The sequence below is a fragment of the Phodopus roborovskii genome, unplaced genomic scaffold (assembly GCF_943737965.1).
Source record: "Phodopus roborovskii unplaced genomic scaffold, PHOROB, whole genome shotgun sequence".
Lineage (NCBI taxonomy): Eukaryota > Metazoa > Chordata > Mammalia > Rodentia > Cricetidae > Phodopus > Phodopus roborovskii.
The window spans coordinates 16,886,248-16,912,052 of record NW_026126636.1 but is presented as its reverse complement, the minus strand read 5'-3'; the positions used below and the strand labels follow the sequence as shown (position 1 = coordinate 16,912,052).

At 39.1% G+C, this 25,805-nt stretch overlaps 1 protein-coding gene across 1 annotated transcript; it reads right to left on the bottom strand.

Annotated features, from left to right (window-relative positions):
* Positions 1 to 23,575, bottom strand: LOC127238536 (zinc finger protein 54-like). Its single transcript, XM_051207146.1, is given in 7 exon segments — positions 1 to 131; positions 11,436 to 11,587; positions 12,069 to 12,239; positions 17,651 to 18,436; positions 18,438 to 19,056; positions 20,648 to 20,774; positions 23,546 to 23,575. Coding segments are annotated over 7 exon segments (2,016 nt in total).
* Positions 23,576 to 25,805: the final 2,230 nt, after the last annotated feature.

Here is a 25,805-nt window from a genome sequence, read left to right as displayed (position 1 = left end):
TCACCCACAAAGACCAGGTTGCTGTAATTCTCCAACATCACATCAATGTACAAAGCCCTCTGAGCAGAGTCCAGGCATTCCCACTCCTCCCATGTGAAGTTCACAGCCACATCCCTGAATGTCAACAGAAGCTGAAATAAAAAAATATGGTTTGACCAAGTGCTACCTGTAAGTGCTTTCCTAGGTATAAGGAGATGGAATGTATATGAGGTAAGACAAATAAAGGCACATTCTATCATGAATGCATTTTACATTTTCTGTGAAAACAGGATGAAACAATAGTCTTAAAAGCAATATACATAAAACAAGAAATACATTTAAGGTCTGGACAAATTATCTATCTGTTATGGATGCTGTGTTTATGACCCATAGGATCACAGTATACACGTCTCAGAAGGAAAATTCATGATAAGGAAATGTGCTTTAAATGCTGTAGCTGTCTGTGGATCATGCTAAAACACTGACACATATCAATCCCATGTGTACTTGGGCCTTAAATGACTATATTGTAATAGGCTTAGTTTTGATGCTTAAACTCTAGATACAATGACGCCATTGCACAGCAAAGGGGTAGGTAGGTATGGAAAACAGAATTTATGACTGATTTTATAGACAAGCATTTTGGGTTTTTTCCACACATGCAAGGATTATAACAGTACTACATGCTATAGATTTTTAACACTGCCATATAAATAAGTAGCCTATGGAATTAATTTTATGAGAATATTTGGGCCACTACAAACAGAAAAATTGGCATCAGCCATATTGATATAATTCAAAATTTTCCCAAGAATATGCATAAGCCATACAGAGACAAATACCAATTTCAGAAGTTTCGAAGAATATTTCACTTCATTCCCAAAGAGTATAAATATTGAGGGAACTCCAAATAACACATCAAAAACTCTGAATAACGGTCATAGCAAGGATTTACTGAAGCATGAATAATAGCAACCCAGAGACTGATATTGGGGTTCAAGCTGAAGATCAGAGAAGCAAAGTAGCCAGCCACTAGCACTTAACTCTACTTTAGACAGAAATGGTGTTCCTGTCTCTATGAATCCTCAGAGTGCAATGCAGACTGCCTCCAAGCCTCAGAATCCTAAACTGCCCTTTGAGACTGCACTGAGCTTTTTATATACTCTCTAGTGCTGGGATTAAAAGCATAGGATCCCAAGTGCTGAGATCTCCTTTTAGACAGACTCATTCTTGTGTAGCCCTGGATGGCCTTGAACTCACAGAGATCCATCTGCCTTTGTCTCCTGAATCCTGGGATTAAGAATGTTTGCCACCACTGCCCCGTTTCTATAGCTAACTAGTATGGCTAGCTTTGCATTCTGATTTATTAGAACATAGATAATAATTTAGCAAAATTTAATTAAATACCGAGAAAATAAAAGTGCAAATGGGATAAATAGACATTTTCAAAGGCAGAAACTCAAATGGCCAATAAACATTGAAAAAGCTCTCAGGATCCCAAAAAGGCCACCATGGTAACACAAAAGTAAAACTACTTGGTATAGTGATATATTATTTATGATTCATTAAAGTTTGACTGAGGATTCAGAAAACCAAAGTCAGCCTCAAGCTATAGAGATCAGGCAGTGTTGGTATACACCGTTAATCCTAGGACTCAGGATTAAGTGGTAGACAGAAGTCTGTGAGTGCAAGGCCACCCAGATTTACACAAGATTGAATCAGTCTAAAAGAGCATTAAAGCTCATACCTTTAATCTCAGCATTAGAGGGGTATAAAAGACAGGAGAAAGTAGTCAGTAGGAGGTATTCATTCTCCAGTCATGCTGGGGAGAGGTTTCAGTTTGAGGCTTGGTGAGAGACAGGATCAGCTCAGTCAGCCTGAGGTGGCCCAGTGCTTTTCTTTTCTGATCTCCAGCTTGAAGTCTGAACCCAAGTATCAGTCTTTTATTAATTTATATTACAAGTTGGAAATACTACCTCATCACAGACAGAATGACTGTGATAAATTAACCTGGCAATAAGTGTTCGATGGCATGTGGAGAGAAAGGAAGCCTTACTCACTGTTGATGGAGGGGAGGGTGCAAATTAATAAAGCCATTATGGGAATCAGTTTGGAGATTATTGAAAAAAAAAATACAAGAGAGAACTAACATATGATTCAGCTTTTACTCCTGGCCAAAACAAAACACCCCACTACACAGATATTTATACCTCATATTTACTGCTGTTCTATCAGCAAAGGAAAAGCACTGGAGTCAAACTAATTATCAACAGATGAATGTGTACTGAAAACTGTATAAAATGGAGTAAGTTCAGCTAAAGAGAATAATAGAAAATAAAAATTTGCAGGAAAATGGATGGACCTAAAATGGGTAATTTAGAAAACACTATATTTTCACTCATATGCAGAATTTACGTGTGTGTGTGTGTGTGTGTGTGTGTGTGTGTGTGTGTGTGTGTGTGTAATAATAGTATATGTGGGCATAGTATAACACGGAGAGGAGAACAGGAAAGGTTAAATTATAAGGGACTGAATGCAGGTAATGAACACCAGTTATGGGAAAGGACATAAAGCTAAGTGCTTTTCTAGTTCTAATTCTGGCAGCTTTTGGGTTTGGGTGGTGAATAAGTCAATCAAAATATGTTCAATTGTGAAATAGAAAAACCCATATGAGGCTCCAGAGCTCCTGTTAGCTATGAGGACTCTTAACTGTATAAAAGTACATTGAGTTGTATAGTCTTTGGGTCTGTTTAATTGCAGTAAGGGATTTTATTGTTTGTCTGCTTGCAGAATTCTTCATAAAATTTTAAAAAAATTATCAGAAGCAGAAAATTAAAGATTTTTAATCTATCAAAGTATAACATATTTAGATATCAAGTGTAAAGAACCACTGACCTGCGACATGTTTACTGGAGTATCAGCCATTTCTTACTGTTTGACTTCTTTGAGTTTCTTTTTTCAGGAACAATTAATAGATGCCTTGCTTCCCTTCAAATAAAGGGGTCAAAAAAAAAAAAAAAAAAAAAAAAAAGAGAGGATTAAACTTAATAGTGAAAGTTGATAGAGAAGAATGCCAAACCATACAAAAGACCCAAGCAACAGAATTCTACCAGGTGTAAAGTCAACGATACCAAACACAGGAAAGCATGGAAAGCATTTGAAGCTTGAAGACAAAAATCATCATCAAGCATTTTGTTACACAAGAAAACTGCTCTCTTAAAATTGGTGGAGATATAAGTGCATTTCAAGATAGTCACCAATGAACACAATTGATTTCTCTAAAGCGGCACTGGAGACAATAAATTAGAGGCAAAACACACACAGGAGAGTCAGAGAAATCATCCAGGAGGACATGGGAAGTAATAAATTTCATGGGAAGAATAGATGAATACAGGAGAACTGGGAAGTATTCATCTATGAGCAAGAGAAAAAGCCACTTATTTCTCAAAAAGAAGAAGAATGTTAGACAATAATCCAACCATCAACAACATTAAAATGAAACCATAGGAAATAAAACTAGCCACACTGAACATCAAAACCAAGAATCCTCAATTAAATAAAATCTCATGTGAAATGAATTCAGCACATAACCCAGATGTTCCATTCCTTGGCATAGACACAAAGAACTTGACATTCTACCCCACAGATACTTGCTCACCCATGTTCATTTCTGGTGATTTTTTTGTTGTTGTTGTTGTTTTTGTTTTTGAGACAGGGTTTCTTCTGTATAGCTCTACCTGTCCTAGAACTAGCTCTATAGACCAGGATGGCCTTGAACTCATAAAGATCCACTAGCCTCTGCCTTCTAACTGCTGGGATTAAAGGAGTGTGACTAGTCATGATATTTTGTTTATGATGCAACAAATAAAGCTTGCTTGAGGATCACAGCATAGGCCTAGCCACACTAGCTAGGCATAGAGGCCAGGCAATGGTGGCACACATCTTTAATCCCAGCCTTTTGGGAGACAGAGGTAGATGATTTCTGTTATTTCAAGGCCATCCTTGGCTACATGAAATTGATCCAATTTGAAAGAGAAACAGAGCTCACAAAAAAATGATCCTAGCAACATAACAAACCTCAACAGATACAAAAAAATTGAAATAGTCCCCTGTATCTTATCAGACCACCATGCTTTAAAGTTGGAATTCAACAACACAAATCGCAGAAACCCTACAAACTCATGGAAACTGAACAATGTGCAATTGCACCATACCTGGGTCAAAGAAGAAATAAGAAAGAAATTAAGGACTCCCTAAAATTCAAGGAGAATGAGGACACAACATACCTGAACTTATGGGACATCTTGAAAGCAATGCTACGAGGGAAGTTCATTGTACTCAGTGCCCATATGAAGAAAACGGAGGATAGTCACATTAGAGAATTAACAGCACAACTGAAAGCCTTAGAACAAAAAGCAGCAAACTCACCCCAGAGGAGTAGATGCCAGGAAATAATCAATTTAAGGGCTGAGATCAATAAAGTAGAAACCAGGAAAACAATACAAAAAAATAAAAAAATAAAAAAAAAATCAATGCAACAAAGAGTTGGTTTTTGAGAAAATCAAAAAGATAGACAAATCTTCATCCAACTAACAAAAAAGCAGAAAGAGAACATGCAAATTAACAAAATCAGAAATGAAAAGGGGGACATAACAATGGACACTGAGGAAATCGAGACAATTTTCAGGTCATACTATGAAAACCTGTACTCCACAAAATTTGAAAATTCGAAGCAATTGAACAAATTTCTGGATAACTATCACTTACCAAAATTAAATCAAGAACAGACAAACAACTTAAACAGACCTATAACCCCTAACAAAATAGAAGCAGTCATCAAAAACCTTCCAACTAAAAAAAGCCCAGGTCCAGATGGCTTCAGTGCAGAATTCTACCAGAAATTCAAGGAAGAGCTAATACCAATACTCCTCAAATTGTTCCACACAATAGAAACAGAAGGTTCATTACCAAACTCTTTTTATGAGGCCACAATCACCTTTGTACCCAAGCCACACAAAGACACAACTAAGAAAGAAAACTACAGACCAATATCCCTCATGAACATTGATGCAAAAATACTCAAATATTGGCAAACCAAATCCAGGAATACATCAGAGAAATCATCCACCATGACCAAGTAGGATTCATCCCTGGGTTGCAGGCTGGTTTAACATGTGAAAATCTATCAACGTGATCCACCATATAAAAAACTGGAAAAAACCCCACATGATGCTGAAAAGCCTTCGACAAAATTCAACACCCTTTCATGATAAAGGTCTTGGAGAGGTCAGGGATAACAGGAACATACCTAAACATAGTAAAAGCAGTATACAGTAAACCAACAGGCAACATCAAACTGAATGGAGAGAAGCTTAAGGCGATTTCCTCTAAAATCAGAACAAGACAAGGCTGCCCTCTCTCTCCATATCTCTTCAATATCGCACTTGAAGTTCTAGCTAAAGCAATAAGACAACAAAAGGAGATCAAGGGGATCCAAATTGGAAAGGAAGAAGTCAAACTGTCTCTATTTGCAGATGATATGATAGTTTACATAAGCGACCTAAAAACTCTACCAGGGAACTCCTACAGCTGATAAAAACCTTCAGCAAACTAGCAGGAAACAAGATAAATTCAAAAAAATGAGTAGCCCTACTTTTTCAGACGACAAAGGGGCTGAGAAAGAAATCAGAGAAACACCACCCTTTACAATAGCCAAAAACAACATAAAGTATCTTGGGGTAACGCTTACCAAACAAGTGAAAGACCTATATAAGAACTTTGTGGCTCTAAAGAAAGAAATTAAAGAAGATACCAGAAAATGGAAAGATCTCCCATGCTCTTGGATAGGTAGGATAAACATAGTAAAAATGGCAATCTTGCCAAAAGCAATCTACAGATTCAATGCAATCCCCATTAAAATCCCAGCACAATTCTTCACTGACATTGAAAGGATAATAATCAACTTTATATGGAAAAACAAAAGACCCCAAGATAGCCAAAACAACCCTGTAAAATAAAGGAACTTCAAGAGGCATCACCATCCCCGATTTTAAGCTCTACCACAGAGCTATAGTTCTGAAAACAGCCTGATTTTGGCTCAAAAATAGACAAGTAGCCAATGGAATCAAATTGAAAATCCTGATATTAACCCACACACCTATGAACACCTGATTTTTGACAAAACAGCTAAAAGTTGGGGGAAGAAAAGCATCTTCAACAAATGGTGCTGGCACAATTGGATGAGGGTGTGTAGAAGACTGCAGATAGACCCATGTCTGTCACCATGCACAAAACTCAAGTCCAAATGAATCAAAGACCTGAACATAAATCCAGCGACACTGAACCTTTCAGAAGAGAAAGTAGGAGGTACCCTTGAACAAATTGGTACAGGAGATCGCTTCCTGAACATAACTCCAGTAGCACAGACTGAGATCGATAATTAATAAATGGGACCTCCTCAAACTTAGAAGCTTCTGTAAGGCAAAGTACACAAGACCAAACAGCAGCCCACAGACTAGGAAAATATCTTCACCTATCCTACATCTGACAAAGGGCTGATCTCCAAAATATACAAAGAACTCAAGAAACTAGTCAACAAAACACCAAATAACCCTATTAAAAAATGGGGGTACAGAACTGAATAGAGAAACTCTCAATAGAGGAAATAAAAAGGCTGAAAGACACTTAAGAAAGTGCTCAACATCCTTAGCTATCAGGGAAATGCAAATCAAAACAACTTTGAGATACATTCTTACTCCTGCCAGAATGGCTAAAATTAGAAACACCAATGACAGCTTATGCTGGAGAGGATTTTGGAGAAAGTGGAACACTCCTCCACCACTGGTGGGAGTGCAAACTTGTACAGCCATTTTGGAGATCAGTATGGCAGTTCCTCAGGAAAATGGGAATCAGTCTACCACAGGACCTGGAAGTCCCCGTCTTAGGCATATACCCAAATGATCCCCATCCATGCAACAAAGACCTATGCTCAACTATGCTCATAGCAGCATTGTTTGTAATAGCAAGAACCTGGAAGCAACCTAGATGCCCCTCAACTGAAAAATGGATAAAGAAGTTGTGGCACATCTTACACAATGGAATACTACTCTGCGGGGGCAGGGGGATGACAAAAGAATGGGATCTTGAAATTCACAGGCAAGTGGATGGAACTTGAAGAAACCATCCTGAATGAGCTAAGCCAGTCACAAAAAGAGGAACATGGTATGTACTCGCTCATATATAGATTTTAGACACAGAGCAAAGGATCACCAGCCTATAATTCACACCGCCAGAGGACCTAGGATACAAGGTGGATTCTAAGAGATTCATACAAGATCCCTCACAGAAGGGGGAAGGGACAACATCTCCAGAGCACATGGGGAGTGGGGGGGCAGTGAGTGAAGAGAGAACTAGAAGAAAGAGAAGGGGGGGGGAGAGGAAAGCACATGGGACTAGGAAGCTTGAGTAAGGGGAGGAAAAAAAAAGAGGAGAGAGAGAGACAGAGAGAGAACATAAAAGAGGGAGCCATTATAGGTCTGAAGAGAAAACTGAACCTAGAGAAATGTCCAGAGACCTACAAGACTGACCCCAAATAACAATTTGAGCAACAGTGAAAAGGCTACCATAAATGCCCTTTCCTGATAATGAGATCAACGGCTAACTTATCCACCATCATGGAGCCCTCATCTGGAAACAGAAGCAGACACCCACAGCTAAACACTGAACCGAACTGGAATCCAGATGCAGGGAAGGAGAACAAGACTAGGCTGCAGAAACACATAGAGACAGCTGACCTGAACAAGAAGGATCTAATGGGACTCTAGACTGACAGCTGGGAATCCAGCATGGGACTGACGCAGACCCCCTGAACATGGGTCTCAGCTAGAAGGCCTGAGCAGTCTAAGGGACCTCTGACAGTGGAACCAGGATGTATCCCTGGTGCACAAAAGGACTTCAGGGGCACATCCCCTATGGAGGGATCCTGCCTTAACCTAGAGACAGGAGAGAAGTCCTAGTCGCTACTCCAAATGACTTGACAGATGTAGATGACCCCTCCTGGAGGGCATCACCCCACATGTGGAGTGGGGGGGTAATGAGAGGGGAGGGTGGTGGGGGGGCATGAGAAGGTGGGAGAGAGGGAAAAAGTAAGGGAGGGAAGGAGGGAGGAAGGAAGGGTGAGGGAACTGGGATTAATAAGTAATATAAATATAAAAATAATAAAAAAAAGAAGAGCAACAGTGAAAATAAGCATAGCTTTAAAAAAAAGTAATCCTAGCAGTTGGGATCACAAGTTTTTAAATCCAAGCACTAGGTAGGTGGAGACAGGAGTGATAGGCTGGGTGGAGAGAGGATTGTAAAGTGGGGGTGGGATGGGGGGGCAGGCAAGAGCTCCAGCAGTCAGTTTGAAGCAGGCTGAGGAGCAGTCTGAGGACAGGATGGCCCCTCTGGTCTAAGCATCAGTAGAGGTAAGAACTTTCTAATAGCTGGCCACTCTGCTTCTCTGACTTCTCAGCTTTCATCCCCTAGTATCTGTCCAAAACTTTTTATTATTAAGAATTAGAATCTGTGCTACATTCATTGCTGCTCTACTCACAATATCTACAAAACGGAAACAACCTAAATGTTCAACTGACAAGAGGAGAGTGAAATTGTGGTACATATATCCTATGGGATATTACTCAGCTCTAAAGAGACTGAAATCGTGAACTTTGCAGGTAAACAGATGGACTGAGTGAGGTAACTCAGACCCAGGAAGAGAGACAATGTCTATTTTTTCTAATAGGAAATTTCCCACCTCCAAATCTTCATATGTCAGTACACAACATGAAGTGAGTGCAGTAATCAGAAACGGGGAAGGAGATCACTGTGGGACATAGGGGAGTGATAGAGAAAGGAGTAATAGGAAACAAATGATCAGAAGGCGAAACAGAGAAAACAGGGTTGAGGATTTAATTATGAAGAAAGCACAAATACAAACACGGAACAAGGAGGGTAAAATAACAGTAAAGATGTCTGGAAAACAAATAAGGAATCCATCTATTCCTTGACCATTATCCATCCATGAAAAAATGCCTAAAATACACATAAGTCTCTTTTAGAATACACATTTAGAGTGTACATGAAAATTTTCCAACTGCGCTGATGATGCTTCTCACCAGAATCAAAGAATTTCTAACAAAATAACCAACACCAGGTGTGAGAAGCCTGTTTTGAAGTTGTTGGTCAGAGTTGTCAAAGGAATTCCAAACATTACAGGTTACTGCTGTTGCCCATGGTTGCCTCCCCATAGGCAGAAGTTGAGTCCCTAGTGTTGAAGAAGCCACACACCTCAGACACGAATCCTAGAGGACTTGAGTGACCTCAAATCTTTCTGCCTGGTGCCTAGCTTTCATGGTACAAGAAGGCAACACACAACCTTCCAAAGGAGGGAGCCAAACAAAACTCCCACCCAGCTATGACACCTGTGAACCACAACAGTGATCTGTACTACATGACAGCCCTAGGGGTACAAGAGTGGCACACATACCTTGGTGGTAACTGTAGTGAGTTTTCACCTTGTCTGCACCTGTGGCATAGACCACGCCCATCGGGGGGTGGAGACAGGGCCAGAGGTTACCTGGGTGAACTAAGTCTGACAGGAGTGAGGCATCCTTCGGACCAGGAACCTGCTGGTGTTCATCTGTCTATGTTGTAAGTTATTTCTCCCTGAACAAACATCTATTCCGCCTATTAGTTTCTCCTGATCCTTATTAAACATCAATAGGTAACTAACAGGTTCTAATTGGATTAAGACTCTTTCAACAAGAGGGAGAACATGCCTGGTAGTGGAAATCTAGCCAGTTTCTCCAGGGCTAGCAAAGGCATGGATCTTGGAGGAGAACCTACAACCACTACTTTCCTAAGTCAGCATAAGCACTTATTGTATTCTAAATTTTTCTCCTAATTCCCAAGAGACGATAGGAGCCAGTATAAATGGAGTGTGGCAGCTTGTAAATATACTTCCTGATTCTGATCAAAACTCTGCTGGCATTATTTTGGAATGAAGACAAAAACACTAAAAGGTAGAGAATGTGCTAGAATACCAAAGGACCCAAATTTTGAAAACAATAAACAAACCTAAAGGTATTAATATCTACTCATTTTTATAACATATTAAAATCAAATAATTGAAAATCATTCAACAATGGTATGAAAACTTGGTCAGTGATGTGAATGGTAAGGACAGCATCACTCACAGGCATAGTCAAATAAATTTTACTTGACTCCATTATCAATTCTGAAGAAAGTCTTCTCATGCCCACATTAGGATAACCCTGAGATTTTTCTCAATGGGAGCGTAAACTATTATTTCTACTGCAACGAAATGTGGCAAAACTGACTTCATGTCCCACATTCACTTGATCCCCTTTCCACTCCTTCACCAATGCCTCCACCACACCTGCTTCCTTAGCCACTGTCTCCTCTCTCCTTCCAGGCCCCTTTGTTCTGCTGCACAGGTGAGCAGGTCTGGGTGATCAGTGAACCTTGCACATGAGAAAGAGATTGTTCAGGAAGCCCCTGGATGTCTAACACAGTACTGTGCTCAGTAGATGAAGAGAACACTAAATTCAGGATTATACAAAAGATTCCCCAACTCTCCTGCACTGTCAGAGCACTGAGAACAATTAGCATTTTTAGTCATCATAACCTGAATCCTACTTCGAATAACAACTCATCGAAAACCAAGGAGCAGAAATGATATTGAATGAATGGGAGGAGAATTATACACGAGTGAGGTTCTGAATTGACCATGAACCAATAATAATAGTCTTAAACCTCCCAAAGGGACACCCACAAAGAAGAGAACATTTCATGAAATTTTCCTTTTTCCTTTGAGGATTTCACTTTATTATGTGAGATGTGACACTCAATCACACAAAGCTCACACACCTGCAGATTTTGTCAAGACAGAATGAGGAGGAGCAAGGGATACGACACAGAAAACATACTTCTGCAATTCTGCAACATCCAGTCCCAGTACAAAGCCCTCAGGGGGGGGAGGGTCCAGGCACTGCCCCCTCCACCTGGGGAGAAGCCCAGTCACACCACTGGCAATCAACAGACCACAGAATCCTCCTACTTGGGAGAAAACAGGTGGGTGGAACTCTGTGTTTTACAGTCCAGCCTGGTCTACACGGTGAGGTCTGCTCCAGACAGAGCAACACTTCGAGTTCAGGTCTCAAACACCGAAAACACCAGAAACAACAACAACAACAACAAAAAACAGTTTGCCCACGTGTCCATGGACAGAGGGCTTTTCTTGGGCCAAGGAAACAAAAGACTACTGTAGACATTTTTTTTTTTCTGACATAGATTAGTTATAGTAATTATTCAAAAGATTCCTTCCAATATCATTCTATACTACAATGTATTTAAATTTGTCTTTTCCCCTCAAACAAGGTTTTTCTGTGTAGTACTGACTATCCTTGAAGTCTGTAAGTACACGCTACTAGCCTTCAACTGACAGCGGTCCATAAGGCCTGGCAAAGACACTTTGCGGAATACTGTGTTTCCAACAGTGTGCACATTCATGTCCGAGATGGCAAAATCAACGGTGGATAAAAGCACACTTTAAAAAGTTAATGTTTACAAGCATACTGTGGAACTCGCAATAAAAAAAAAAAAAAAAGGATTTTCTTATTCAATGAAATATTCAGACGTTCCTTTCATGACTATAATCTAAAATCTCTCTGCGAATCCAAGTCTTCAGGTAAATGTGCCACTCTCTTGAATATGGAAGTGTATAACAAGGGAATTAGTATGGATGATCGTACAGTTTCAAGAGCTTTGTCCTTTTTACCACTGTCAAGAGAATTTTGCTTGCAAAAATCAACAGATAAATTCAAATATTCTATTAGATTATTTTTACAAGAATATTTTGGCAAACAATATCAACAGAGAAAATAGGCTTATTCTATATGATTTAAAATACGCCAAGGGAAAGACACTCACAGCAGAACTTAAGAGCTGGCTTCCTTAGTGACAGCAGAGAAACTGCTCGCACCCCCGGTCCCCTCCCTCCTGGGTCCCAGCCCCGCAGCTCCTCTCACCTGGGAGGTTCCAGGGCCGCCGGGCTGCGGTTCCCGCCACTGCGCTGCTGACTGTGACTTTTCCAGGCCGCAAGCGTGGAGACTGCGGCTCCGGAGTTTTCAGGTCCCCGCGGCACCCGCCGTGTCCTCCGCACCCAGATCTGCACCGTGCGACTCCTCCAAGGTGCAGGACTCCGAACAATGACAGAGAAAGGGCACTCATTACAGCTGACCAAAGCTCCTTCCCATCTCCCCCCCCCCGCCCATTTTCTGTCCCACCTTCCGCTACGTCACTTCTCTAAACCCGTCCATTACCCAATCTTCCCCTACTGACAGCCAATTGGTCACATCCTTCCATCCGCTATTTCCGCTCTAATGTCCCAGCCAAAGGGAATGGTCCTTCCCGCTGCCTTCCCCACAGCTGCAGCTGTCAGGCTGCCCTGGACCCGCTCTGCGCAGACTCCCCACACACTTGCTGCCAGCCTAGACCAGAACTGCATCCAGGAGGACGCTGCACCCCGGTATCTGACTCCACAGTGAGCTCTGAAACCTCCAGACAAAAGACAGCATAACGTCGATTTGACTGCCAGCCTCCCAGGCTACATTCTTACAGCAAACGATATCAGGGTAAACTCGATGCCAGCGCCCCATCGCTAACACAGACATGACAAGCCAGAACCAGACATTGCAATTGTGCCTTGGAGAGAGACATTTCAGGAATTTGGATTTTGAAAAGAAATAGTTGTCTCAAGAAGTCAGTAGTCAGCCCATTGCTAACAGACCAGGACTGGTTTATATTTTGCTAACCCAAACATGTTGTTTTGTGACTAATGCTAAAAGTGCTTTTATATTAAATATAGGGGAAAAAATAGTGTAGTGGTGAGTGAAGAGCCTCTTGGCTGCACTAGATGCAGAAAATAAGTAAGATATGTAGCCCCAGCCCTAAAAACTTTGAACACCGAGGAGAATAAGGAAGTAAGGGAAAGAGGAGGGAGGGCTAAGACACGCCATTCTCCAGACTCCATACAGCTGTTGTAATCAGTAATCAACAGCAATTGTACTTACCTGCACTGACCTCACACTAGACCACAGTCAGTCTAGGAAAGGGAAAGGCTCACAGGACCCCACCCTTAACCTCTCAAATGTTGTCTATGGATGGATTGTAGGAGAAGAATCACTGACTTTAGCCGCAGTCCTCTGCTCAGCCCAGCAGCCTCCAAGACATAGCTCCAAATCCAGTCTCAGAGATGACTCAGGTTAATCTCTGGATCCCAAGGAAAATAAATGGAGATGAACACAACAGAGATACTTGTTGGGATTGTGGACCAGGATAGTAGAGAGGTAGAAGATGAGAATGGGTGGTGTTTGCAACACACACAGAGACACACATACTTTTATACACACATTCTCTCTGTGTGAGAGATAAATCCATTAGAGAACTAATAATATAATTTTTTAAATGAGTACAGCAGTCTGTAATTCTCTTTGGGTAAAGAAAGCATTGGTTTGGAAAAGATGCTGGATATTCTCAGAATGGGTTATCCTATCCACTTAATTACTGAAATTCTCTTGAGCTGAAATGACATTTTGATGAATATTTGTACGGGGGCACATGTATCTTCATATCCTTTGTCCACTTGGAGAGATCTACCAACATACTTTTCCAGATACCTTTCTCACCAGTTTTCCAGTCATGCTGTTTCCAGGCTCTGACCATCCAACCAATCCATTGACTACAGCCCATGAGTCAGTGAACAACCACACATTTGGCTATTTTTCCTTCCAAACAATCTGAATAATGATGTGTAGTGATGGGAGATGTCATTCTGTAAATATGTTTCTTTTATTAGTTAATGAATAAAGCACTGTTGGCCAATAGGAAAGCAAGATAGATGGGACTAGGAGACAAGGGGGATTCGAGGAAGTAGAGACTGGAGAGAACAGAGGTCCAGGCCCTCTCTCCGGTAAGATGATACCACGAGAAATACTTAGATTAATAGAAATGGGTTAATATATAAGACAGAGCTAGCCAATAAGAAAATAGTAACTAGCCTACAGCTTTATATCAAATACAGCATCTCTGTGTGTTATTTGGAGCCGGCGTGGTGGTGGGACCAGATCAGCAGGGGAAAACCACTCATAACAGTGTAGTTTCCTATTTCTACCCACTGTGTATATTTCCCATCACCTTTGTGTTTCATAATTGTTCCAGGAAGAGATATGATGCTGCAGTTATCTACTTCTGGGTGGTGCCTTATAATGTGCAGAGCCATTAGTAAACCAGGCTCTTCTTTGGTCAACTATTAATAGGGTAAACCCCATGAGACTATAGATCATGTTTGGCAGCAAAATGCACTATAACATGCTTAGAAACCAAAGGCATTTGGGTTACTTCTTCATATAACTTTCAGGACCTTCAAATGCCTGATCATGTATAAATCACTCCCATTTGATAATATATTGCTGCTGTTCATGTCCTACTTTATGTCATTGTGGGTCAGATAACACCCAGTTCATGATGGGTAGTTCAGGTTATGTGGTAACTTGGTGGCCAATTGTCAACCATTTACTGTCATTAAGGCCCAATGTCAGGCTAAAGCTGACTTTGGGAGAATAGTTGTCTGCAGATAGAGTCTTGCTACAAAATTCCAGTGGTCTTGAAAGACCCTCAGAGCTCAGAGCGTGGACCTTCATGCTCTGACTCAGGAAAGGCAATACCCCAAATCACTCATGAGAAGCGGTCTTGATTCAAAATGCAAAAGGACTTGTTTATTCCAAGTTCCCTGGGGTTCACAGTCATGCACCACACAAGGGTAGAGGACTGAGGACCTCGAGGGCAGAATTGTGACAGTTTTTATAGGGTTTACAACAAAGGCCCCACATAGGTCACTGAGGCCAGGGTTTCAGAAGCAGCCAGATAAGCAATTAGTCAGTTAATTTTCTGATATCTTACTAGGCTTGGATTACGTACTCAAGGACCTGTCTGTCGTAAGCAGCAAGGAATGTGACCTTGCCTATTTACTGGCAGAGGGCAGAGTCTGGAATTTGAGGTTTTTAGGGTTTTTTAGATAGTATTTTTAAACTTCTAGTTTCCTGGGGCCACTGGAGAGTTAGGCTATATTTTCCATCCTTACAGTCTCTTGTTTGATCTACCTATAGGGGCCTGCCAAAGGCTCCAACCAGCATCCCTATCTGCCCACCTATGCCTCAAGTATCATGGGATCTGCAGGATAATATGGTCCAAGGGGTACAGCAGCCTGCACAGCAGCCTAGAGAGAGAAAGAACTCTCTCCTGTTCCAGGCACTACACAAACCTAGCAGCATTCTGAGTCACATGGTATTTGAGGGGAAAGTAACACACCAAATTGAGGAATATCTTGTTTCCAGAATCCAAATAGGTACACTAAACCTTCTGCTTCTTTCTTGGTGCTAACTCAAAAGAAAACTCCCTTACATAAGGGATAAGATGACAATCCACTAGTAACCCAGGATTGGGTTACCTATAAGAAGAGCAGAAAATGAAAGGTGTAAGCTACACTCAAAGGCTTTACTTCTAATAATTCACAATGGGGAGTAATTGCATAAATGTGACAAAGTCATTCAACTCTTATTAGTCATACTAGAGAGAAACTATATAAACATAAAGGTTGTAGAAAAAGCCTTCAGAACAAACCCAGCTTCTAGTTCTTGTGTTGTGAGCAAAGCTCCAAGACATCCTTCCTGTTAATACCTGGAAACTGTGTTTAGCAACAAACCACTTCCAAGAGACAGACAAAGCCATAAAAACTATAGAATGCTCCCAGCACCAACCAATGAGAACAGACTACCTGAAAGTAACGGAAAAGTCAAAGAAACTACCAAATGTTCCCATCTGTACCCAACCAATCAAAAATGCTAGCAAACCAGTTGCCCCGACTCTGAGAAATTCCCCTAATTGTTCCCCAAATGTCAACCAATCAGGATCCAAGCTATGCCCCTCACTACCGACTGATGCAATCCTGTGATTGTCTTAAGCAGTAAACAGGAACTCCACTCCCTCTGGAAGCTACTGTGTCATCTTGCTAGATGGAGTCCCTGTCATGGTCGGATGAAACAGTAAACCTTGCTTTTGCAGCTTGGTGAGTCTATTTACCTGTGGGTCTTTGGGGATCCTCACAATTTACGTTTAACAGTATGCACATGATCTTCCTGGGGAATATTAGAAGCAGTACTCCTGGGATAAGTCATAAATGATTCATAACAACTTTCCATAAATCCAGTATCCTCAAGGTGTATGTATAAATATGAACTACACCAAGCATGCAAGATATGGAGATCAAAGTCTAAAGTCAGGTCAAGGGCACCATGTGGCTCAGCTTTGCTTGTTCTCGGTCAAGATGCTGGGCTGGATTAATTAATGTCTTTCACCATTCCTATCAGAAATGTGTGTGCTAGCATGGACATCTTCTCTCTTCACACTTTTTCATACCTTCTATTTTTAAGTTTAATTCTACTATGAAGATCTTGAAAGTGAGCAAACAATGAGATATTAATGGGGCAGTTTTTGTGCTGAGTTTTGGGTGGAATTTGCTTTTGTCAGCAATTTGAGCACCAAGCAAAGGATTTACCACATTGAATGTGTTTGGTGGGTATCATTTCTAATGCTCAATGACACATAGGTTTTAAATATGGTAAAAATTTATGTGTTTTTTTAGAAATATGAGTTACATGATATATAGCCCAATTATAGGTATTTGCCACATTTTTATGTTACTGTATTTTGTCAATATCATTATGATGATGATGATGATTGATGGGAAGTCCTGACAGCCTTAGAAGTGACTATGTAGATTAGGTTGGCCTAAGACTCACAGATATTTACTTGCCTCTGCCTACCGAGTGCTGAGATTGAAGGTGTATATCACCTTGCATGAAATTATTCTCAATTTTTGGATGTGGAATTAGATACATAGCTCATAGCTGTTTTTAAGTACACTTCAGGGAATATTATGCCCTCTTCTGGCCTCCATAGTCATCAACAAACAGTGCACAGAATTTCTTGTAGACCAGATACCCACACACATTAAAATGAATTCAACATTACTTTTGCAAAATTTTATTTCAATATGAACTCTGTTATTTTTTTTTAAGTTTAAAACATCAGTAAAGGCTTTCAGAAGTTCCTTATCTTAATGATTCCATTATGCATACCTGGGATTTGTAAGTCAAGAATACTGTATAAATATTATGTATGTCACATGATTTACAATGGTCTTTTCTGTCCAGGATAAACTCTCTGATATCTTCTAAGATTTGAAAGGTGGATGTAAGATATGCTACAGTCTTAACATTTGTAAAGTTTCTCTCTGATATGCTTTTAGATATTAGCAGCTACAAAACATCTTCTTACATTCCTTACATCTCTCCAGTGTGAACTCTTTGATGTAGGTCAAGGTTTTGTCCATTCCAGACATTTGTATGTACCTTCAGATGTGTACTAGATTTTTCTTGGAAGTAAAAGATTTTCTCATTTTGGACATGTGTAAGGTTACTCTTCAGTATGGATTTTCTGATGTCTTCTAAGATTTAAACTCTAGATAAAGGACATGATAAATTTTCCACACTTGTAAGGTTTCTAACCAGTATGAATTTTCTGATGTTTTTTAAGATATGTGAGTGTAGCAAAAGATCTGCTACATTCTCCACATTTGTAAGGTTTCTTTCCAGTATGAATTTTCTGATGCTCTCTAAGATATGTGCATGTGGTAAATGATTTGTCACATTCCTGGCATTTGTAAGGCTTCTCTCCTGTATGAATTCTCTGATGCTGTGTAAGAGTTGACTTTGCAGTGAAGGATTTCTCACAGTCCTTACATTTGTAAGGCTTTTCTCCTGTATGAATTCTTTGATGCTCTCTAAGAGTTGGCCTCACAGCAAAGGATTTCTCACAGTCCTTACATTTGTAAGGCTTTTCTCCTGTATGAATTCTCTGATGCTGAGTAAGTTTTGACTTCATAACAAAGGATTTGTCACAGTCCTTACATGTGTAAGGCTTCTTTCCTGTGTGAATTCTCTGGTGCACTGTAAGAGTTGTTTTCATAGTAAAGGATTTGTCACAGTCTTTACATTTGTGAGGCTTCTCTCCTGTATGAATTCTCTGGTGCAGTATAAGATATGACCTCACATTAAACGATTTGTTACAGTCCTTACATGTGTAAGGCTTCTCTCCTGTATGAATTCTTTGATGCTGCATAAGCTTCGATTTCATAATAAAGGATTTGTCACAGTCCTTACATGTGTAAGGCTTCTCTCCTGTATGTATTTTCTGATGCACTGTAAGACATGGCCTTGTACTGAAGGATTTGTCACAGTCTTTGCATTTGTAAGGCTTCTTTTCTGCATGAATTCTTTTTATGCATTGTAAGATTTGAACTCACATTAAAGGATTTGTTGCAGTCCTTACATGTGTAAGGCTTCTCTCCGGTATGAATTCTTTCATGTTTTATAAGACTTGACTTCATAATAAAGGATTTGTCACAGTCTTTACATTTGTAAGGCTTCTCTCCTGTGTGAATTCTCTGATGCACAGTGAGATATGAAGAAGTACTATAGAATTTTTTACATTTCCCACACTGGTATGGTTTCTTTCCAATGCAGATTGGTTGTTGAAAAAGACTATATGTAGTGTCAAGACGTTCATATTCTCCCTCCCTGTGCTTGCTCTTTGCAGTGTAGAGTCTGTGATGTTGAGTAATGCTTGAACACACATTTAAGGATTTCTCACTTTCTTTAGAATTGCAAGGTTCTTCTCCAGTGTGCATGCTTTCATGTCTCTCTGGGTTTGATGAGTCAACGGAGGCATCCCTGTAATTACTGCATCCGTAGTTATTAGAGTTTTCTACAGTTTCACTCGTTCTAAAAAGTGCACATGTAGAGGGGTCATGAAAAATATTTCCGAGCTCATTACACTGACAAGACTCCTTTTCAGTTTTCCCGAGTTGATGGACAGGATCACATATGAAATATTTCTCTGGAAAATGAATAAGGTCATATTAGTAGGGGGTTGTTCTAAGATGAAACATCTGATAAATGACTGTCTCTCTATGTTCTCTCCTGAAATAAGTCAACCAGCAACTACTTAGACATTTTTCTTATTCAGACTGACACTCTGCAGTTATTTGTGAATCATAACAGACATCTCATCCTTATTAAAATTGTCTAATGGCACAGGATGGATCAGGAAAATGAAGAATCAAAAATTAGCTTTGGGATTGAGATCACTGACTCATTAAATTTTTCATACATGTCTCTATGTTTAAATATTTCTCCTCAGAAATTGATTAACAGTTTAATACAATCCCAAGTTCACAGAACTCATTCTTATTAAGGGATAGACAATGAAAATTTGTGTTCAAAAGACTAAATTCCTCAAAAGATTAAAAGTCTTATTTAAGTGCATCATAGGGTTTATTTTTGTCTCTAGGAAAACACATTAGATTATTTACAAGTAATATTAGGAAGGACAGTATTCTGCTAAACACAGAGGCTGAGTTCATTTGAGACAGGTCTGTCAAAAGCAGCTATTTCTTATTTCTATTCTCCATTTTCTAAGATCCACATGGTACTATGTTTCTTAACTTTTCTCATATGGTTATTCTCAATTCTAATCTGTATACCAACTCTTGAGAGTTTATTCCAGAAGGATGTCTGTTTATCCTCTACTGGGAATAAAATATGGATTCAATATAAAGACAGACATCAAGGAAGACAATTAAAGAATAATCGTACTTCATATACCCATATTAAACTTATAATTTGTAAAATTATTGCAATCTGGTATCAAGAACATTAAATCAAATTGCATTTTGTACTAGTATTATGATCATAATTCAGGTGTTTTATTCTACTGTTGTAATAGTTAAAACAGACAGGATACATCCTGGGACTAGGAAGCTATTCTAAATTAAATGATCAAAAAATCCTTTTTAGGTGCAATGGAATATGGTAAAAAAATATTCTCAGCTCCTGCTTCATCTTTTACAAGAAGCCATCATTGTTGTCTTGCTCATATCCTAGGCCATTCCAGGGAATCTCATTTGCTCCTGAAGGAGACCATGCCTACTTTGCAAACATTAATCCATGTGTTCTGTGAAGTAGTCCATGACACATGCTGATGTTTTTAGAAAGGATATAGACATCTAACATAACACTACACTTAGTAGATGAAGAGAATATACAGTAGAGGAATGTAGGGATATTTTCCAGTTGCTATTTCCTGTCAGGATCTTCAGCAAATTTAGGGAATTTTAAATTTGCACATTGAGTTTTTCTAAGAATTTTACCATGTCAGGTACAACTATGGACATGAGGCTTTAATATATGCTACAAATATGACATGACACTAAGTTTCCAAATGCATTGTAAAATCAATATGAGGGATGCATGACAACTTTATTATGGAAAATGGAAAGAAAAATGCAAAGAAAACATTATTTTCTACTACCAAAATTTCCTATTCTCATGTTGCTCCTAAGGCAATTTTACAGTGAGTGAGGATACTACCAATAATGCCAATACATGCAAGTGACTAGTTAGAAATTCTACAAGGAAAATGTTCTTACCCACAGAGACCAGATTGTTGTAATTCTCCAGCATCACATCAATGTACAAAGCCCTCTGAGCAGAGTCCAGGCACTTCCATTCCTCTTGGGAAAAGTCCACATGCACATCCTTGAATGTCAATAGACCCTGAAATAAAAGACTTGTTTGACCATGTGCTACCAGACAGAGTGTGTTCCTGTATATAAGTAGACATGAGGAAATTAGGCATGTAAATAATGAAGACAGTTAATCAAACAGATGATTTTAATGTAGTCACATTGTATAATGGCTGGTCTAACTCTGTGAAAACAGTAACACAACAGACTCACAAGCAACATATACAAAACAACACACATTTAAGGTCTAGACATGGTTATCAATCTGTTATGGATGCTGTGTTTATGTCCCACAGGATCAGAGTGTACATGTCTCAGAAGAAATACTTATGGTAAGGAAATGTGCTTTAATTGCTGTACCTGTAGATGATGGTAAAAAATAGTGCCAATCTATCAATTCTGTGAATTCTTTGATCTTACATGATTCTGTTCTAACATGCTAAGTCCATATGCTGGAACTCTAGGTCCCATGCCATTCCACTGAGGAGCAAAGTGGTAGATATCAAAAGTATAATTCATGTTAGAGGTCTTAGGCAAATAATTTTCACATTCATTAACAATGAAGGAATGTAATAACACTGCGAACTGACAATTTTAACACTAACATATAAGAACAGGTAATCTACGGGATTAGTGTTATAGGTATTTTTGAGTCATTACCAACCAGATGGAAAAAGCCGTATCAATCATATTTAGAATAATCTAAAATTTAACTAACATAATAGGAATGTGGCAATTTAGGCAAAATAATACTTGCAGATATTTTGAAGAGTATTTCTTTTGTGTAGAGTTCTAAAAATCAAGGGAAGTCCTGTTACATGATATTTGTTTACACTGGGGGAACATGTGTCTACCTTTGCCATACCTGATTGGCTTAATAAAGAGATATATGACCAACAGGTATACAGGAGTTCCACAGAAAGCGAGGAACTCGGGAAGAAACTGGTGTAGAGAGAGACATCAGCAAGACACAGAACAAATTGGAAGCAAAGAAGAAAGGAAGGGGAAAAGCCACACAAGGGAACACAGATTAATAGAAACAGGTAAATTTGAGTTAGCAGATGTAGTTGGGAACGAGCCAAAGCTAAAGGCCAACGTTTCATAATTAATATTAAGTCTGTCATTATGGGAGCGCTGGCAGTCCCACAAAAGAAAGTCCAATGACAATGTCCAAAAATACATCAAATTATGTTTAATTTATAGGTAAAAATGTAAACTTAAGTGTAGTAACTGTGGTTGCATTCACAAATGACATAGATTACCTGTCAGTAACAGAATGTATTAAATTCTGTGAGAAATAGCATCACTTTTCAGTGTTTTACAAATGTAATAGAGCTCAGAGTAAATTTGAGCTTTTTCCACTTTTGAATTTTGTAGTTTTCTATGTGTTTCCTTCTAGTACTTATTCCATATCGTCTAACAGGTTTTAGGCTAGTAGTGCTTAATATTCTTCCTTTATTTCTCTGGACATGCATAGTGGTGACATATTCTGTCTGAGCCATGAGGCAGGAATAAATGCAAACATGAAGGTCAGAGCCCATTCCCCAAATCTCCACTTAAAAGCACTTCAGCATCAGGGTAGGGACATCAACCCATCATCTCACAGGAAACTGAATAGAGTTAAGCAGTCACAAGAAATATTCTCTCTTCATCAAATACAACGTATTATGCACAGCAATCAGTCAAAACCCCAAGAAATTATTCCAGATGCATTTCACATAATTATTCCAGATGATTCCAAGCTAGAAAGGACTGCACAGTGGGATCCTGATAGGGGTTGAAAGGAAAATAAAAGTTAAAAATACTGTTCAGGATCCCTAAATTCCATCATGGAAACACTCAGGAAAATTACTTTGAAATACTGCCTCCCCCCAGGCAGAGAACAGATGTCATCAGCAACCTAAAAGCAATTGTGAAACAGGACAAGAAGAGAAAGGAAGCCTTATTCACTGTTGAAGGAGGAGGATGTAAAGTAATACAGTCATTGTGGAAAGCAATCTGAAATTTATTCAAAGAATTTAATGGAGAATTAACACATAAACCAGTTGTTTCACTTCTCAAATGTAACCAGAAAACTCCATATTCTAATATAGAGATATTTATACACCATGTGCACTGCTATTGAAATTACAATAGCAAAGTATTAGAAGCATCCTAACTATCTATCAACAGATGAATGGATAATGAAAATGACATACATATAAAATGGAATACTATTCAGCTGAAGAGAAAATTGCAACAAAAATAACAGGAAAATTGTTGGACTTAGAATGTGTAAAATTTAGTGAGACCACACAGTGTCAAAAAAAAAAATCCACACATTTTCCCTCATATGCAGAAACTGGTCATATGTGCGTATGAAAAACAATATACATGTGGGAACAGCAGATTATGGAGAGATGACACAAGAAATATTGAATATCAGGGTTGAGTTAGAACTGAATACAGGTAATGACACCACTTGAAAAAAGGATGTAAATCTAAGAGCTTTTCTAGCTCTAATTATACTGCATTTATTTTTTTTCTGATGGATACATTCATAAAAATCTATTCAATAACAAAAATGTAAAATCGCTTTTGTATGATTCCAGTGTACCTGTTCCCAATGACTACTCTAATTTCATAAAAGTATATTGATTTGAACAGTATTTGGGTCTGGTTAATTTCAGTGTGTGTCTGTTTGTTTGTTTGTTTGTAACAATTCTCCTAATAAAACTTAAAATATTATCAATAGCAGAAAGTTAAATGCTTGTGATATCTGAACATAATGACATTTCTAGAAAAGTGGACATGAACACTGACCTGGGATATGCTTACTAGAGAACCAGCCATTTCTTTCTGTGTGTCTTCCTTAAGTTTCTCTTTCAGGAACAATGACTTGATAGATGGCTTGCTGTCCTTTCTTTTAAGATCAATGCAAAAGAAGGAAAACAAATTAATACTGAAAACTGTTAAAGAACATTGACAAGCCACATAAAAAGATTCAAGCAACAGCCCATGACCAGGTATACAGACAATTCCAAATCCAGGAGAGCTTGGATTGACATTTAAAGCTTGAAGAGAAAATCAGTATCAACTATATTATTATATCCAGGAAAAGTCTATCTTAAAATTGATGGAGACATAAAGACATTACAAGATAGTCTCAAATTAACATAACTGATTTCACTAATGCACCATTTCAGACAATATTTAGAGACAAAATTTATACAGGAGAATCAACAGGAAATAATAAATTTCATGTGAAGAATACTCAATCCCAGAGAACTGGGAAGTAATCATCCACGGGCAAGACAGAAAATTACTAATTCTCACACAGAAGGAAGAAAACCCCTACCAATAATCCACCTAGCAACAACATCAAAAAGAAGGGTATAATGAATGAAAATGCTATGACCCAAAATCTAGCCACTCTGGAGATCAATATGGAGAACACTCAAATAAATATAACCTCAAGTTAAATAATTTCAGTGTGTTGATCCAGCTGTTCCATTCCTTGTCATAGTCTCAAAGGACTCAACATCCTTCTCCACAGATGCTTAGATGCTTATTCACCCATATTAATTGCTGCTGTATTCACAACAGCTACAAACTGGAAACCACCTACATGTTCCTGAACTGGATAAATGTATAGTGAAATTGTGGTACACATACAAAATACTATTCAGCTGTAAGGAAAAATTAAAATCATTAAAACCATTTTGCAGCTAAATGGATGGACCCAGAAAAGATCATTTTGAGTGAGGTAACCCAGACCCAAAAAGATAGACATTGCATGTTCTCTCTAGTAAGAAGTTCCTAGCTCCAAATCTTCAGATGTGATTACACAACCTTAAATAACTGGAGTAAGCCAGACAAGTAAAAGGAGACCCCTGTGGGATGTGGTGGAGTAAAATACAGAAGGAAAGGAGGGAACAACGATTTTTAAAATGTGGGAACTGGAATACAGGTGTGTGTGTGTGTGTGTACGTGCGCGTGCGCGTGCGTGTGTGTGTGTGTATCTGTGTATTATTATTATGTAGGGCAGATATAAACATAGAAGAGTAAAATAGCAGTAAGGATGTTTGAAAAAGTCATAAGGAATCTTAGTATTATCTACCAAAAATACCTACAATACATGTAAGTCTCTGTAAGCATGTACAACTAGAGTATAAATGATAATTTCCCTCCTCAGCTGATGATACTCCTCACATAAGCCATAGATTTTTCTACCAAACCACCCAGAGCAACCTGCTTTGAAGTTGTTGGTCACAGCTGTCCTTGAGATTCCCAAAACAGTACAGGCAACTGGAGTTGTCCATGTTTGCCTTCTAGAGGAGGAAGGTGAGTCCCTGTTGCTGAAGTCCCACATTCTTCAGTCACAGCCAGAGGACTTGAGATGGACCAGAATTTAAAGCCTACTCCCTAGGAACTAGCTTTCATGGTATCAGCAGGCAACATAAGGAGGGAGCCAATAGTCCTACCTAGCTATGACAATTATGAACCACAACAACGATCTACACAGTATGATAACTGGAAGGGTACAAGATGGGCACACACACACATTGGTTATGGAACGGACAGCTTCTCGTTGGACTTCAAGCATTCTCAGCGAGAGGGGGTTCATGCCTGGTACTGGCAACCAAGCTAGCTTCTGGGGGATAGTAAAGGATGGATCTTGCAAGAGAGCTTAAAACAACTGTACATGACTTATGTGCATATTAACATAAAATTTATTTGCCTCCTAGAGTCAATTCTTATGTAGAAAGACTTCTCAGCACTATAGCAGGGTAATTCTGAGATCCTTGTCAGCTGATGTCTCTAGAATTATTTCTAGTGTAACATCCTGTGGCAAAACTGAATTCTTGCTCACCAGCCCATTAGCTATTGTCTACTCCCTCTCCACTTCCCAAGGTTCTTTGGGCCTATGGGTGAGCAGTTGTGGATGATCAGTTACCTTGCACATGAGCAAGAGACCATTCAGAAAGCACGTAGATTGCTAACTCAGTACTGCACTCAGGAGATAAAGATACAGGATTCTACAAGTGACTCTCCATTGTCCTGTAGAGTTATAATACTGAAA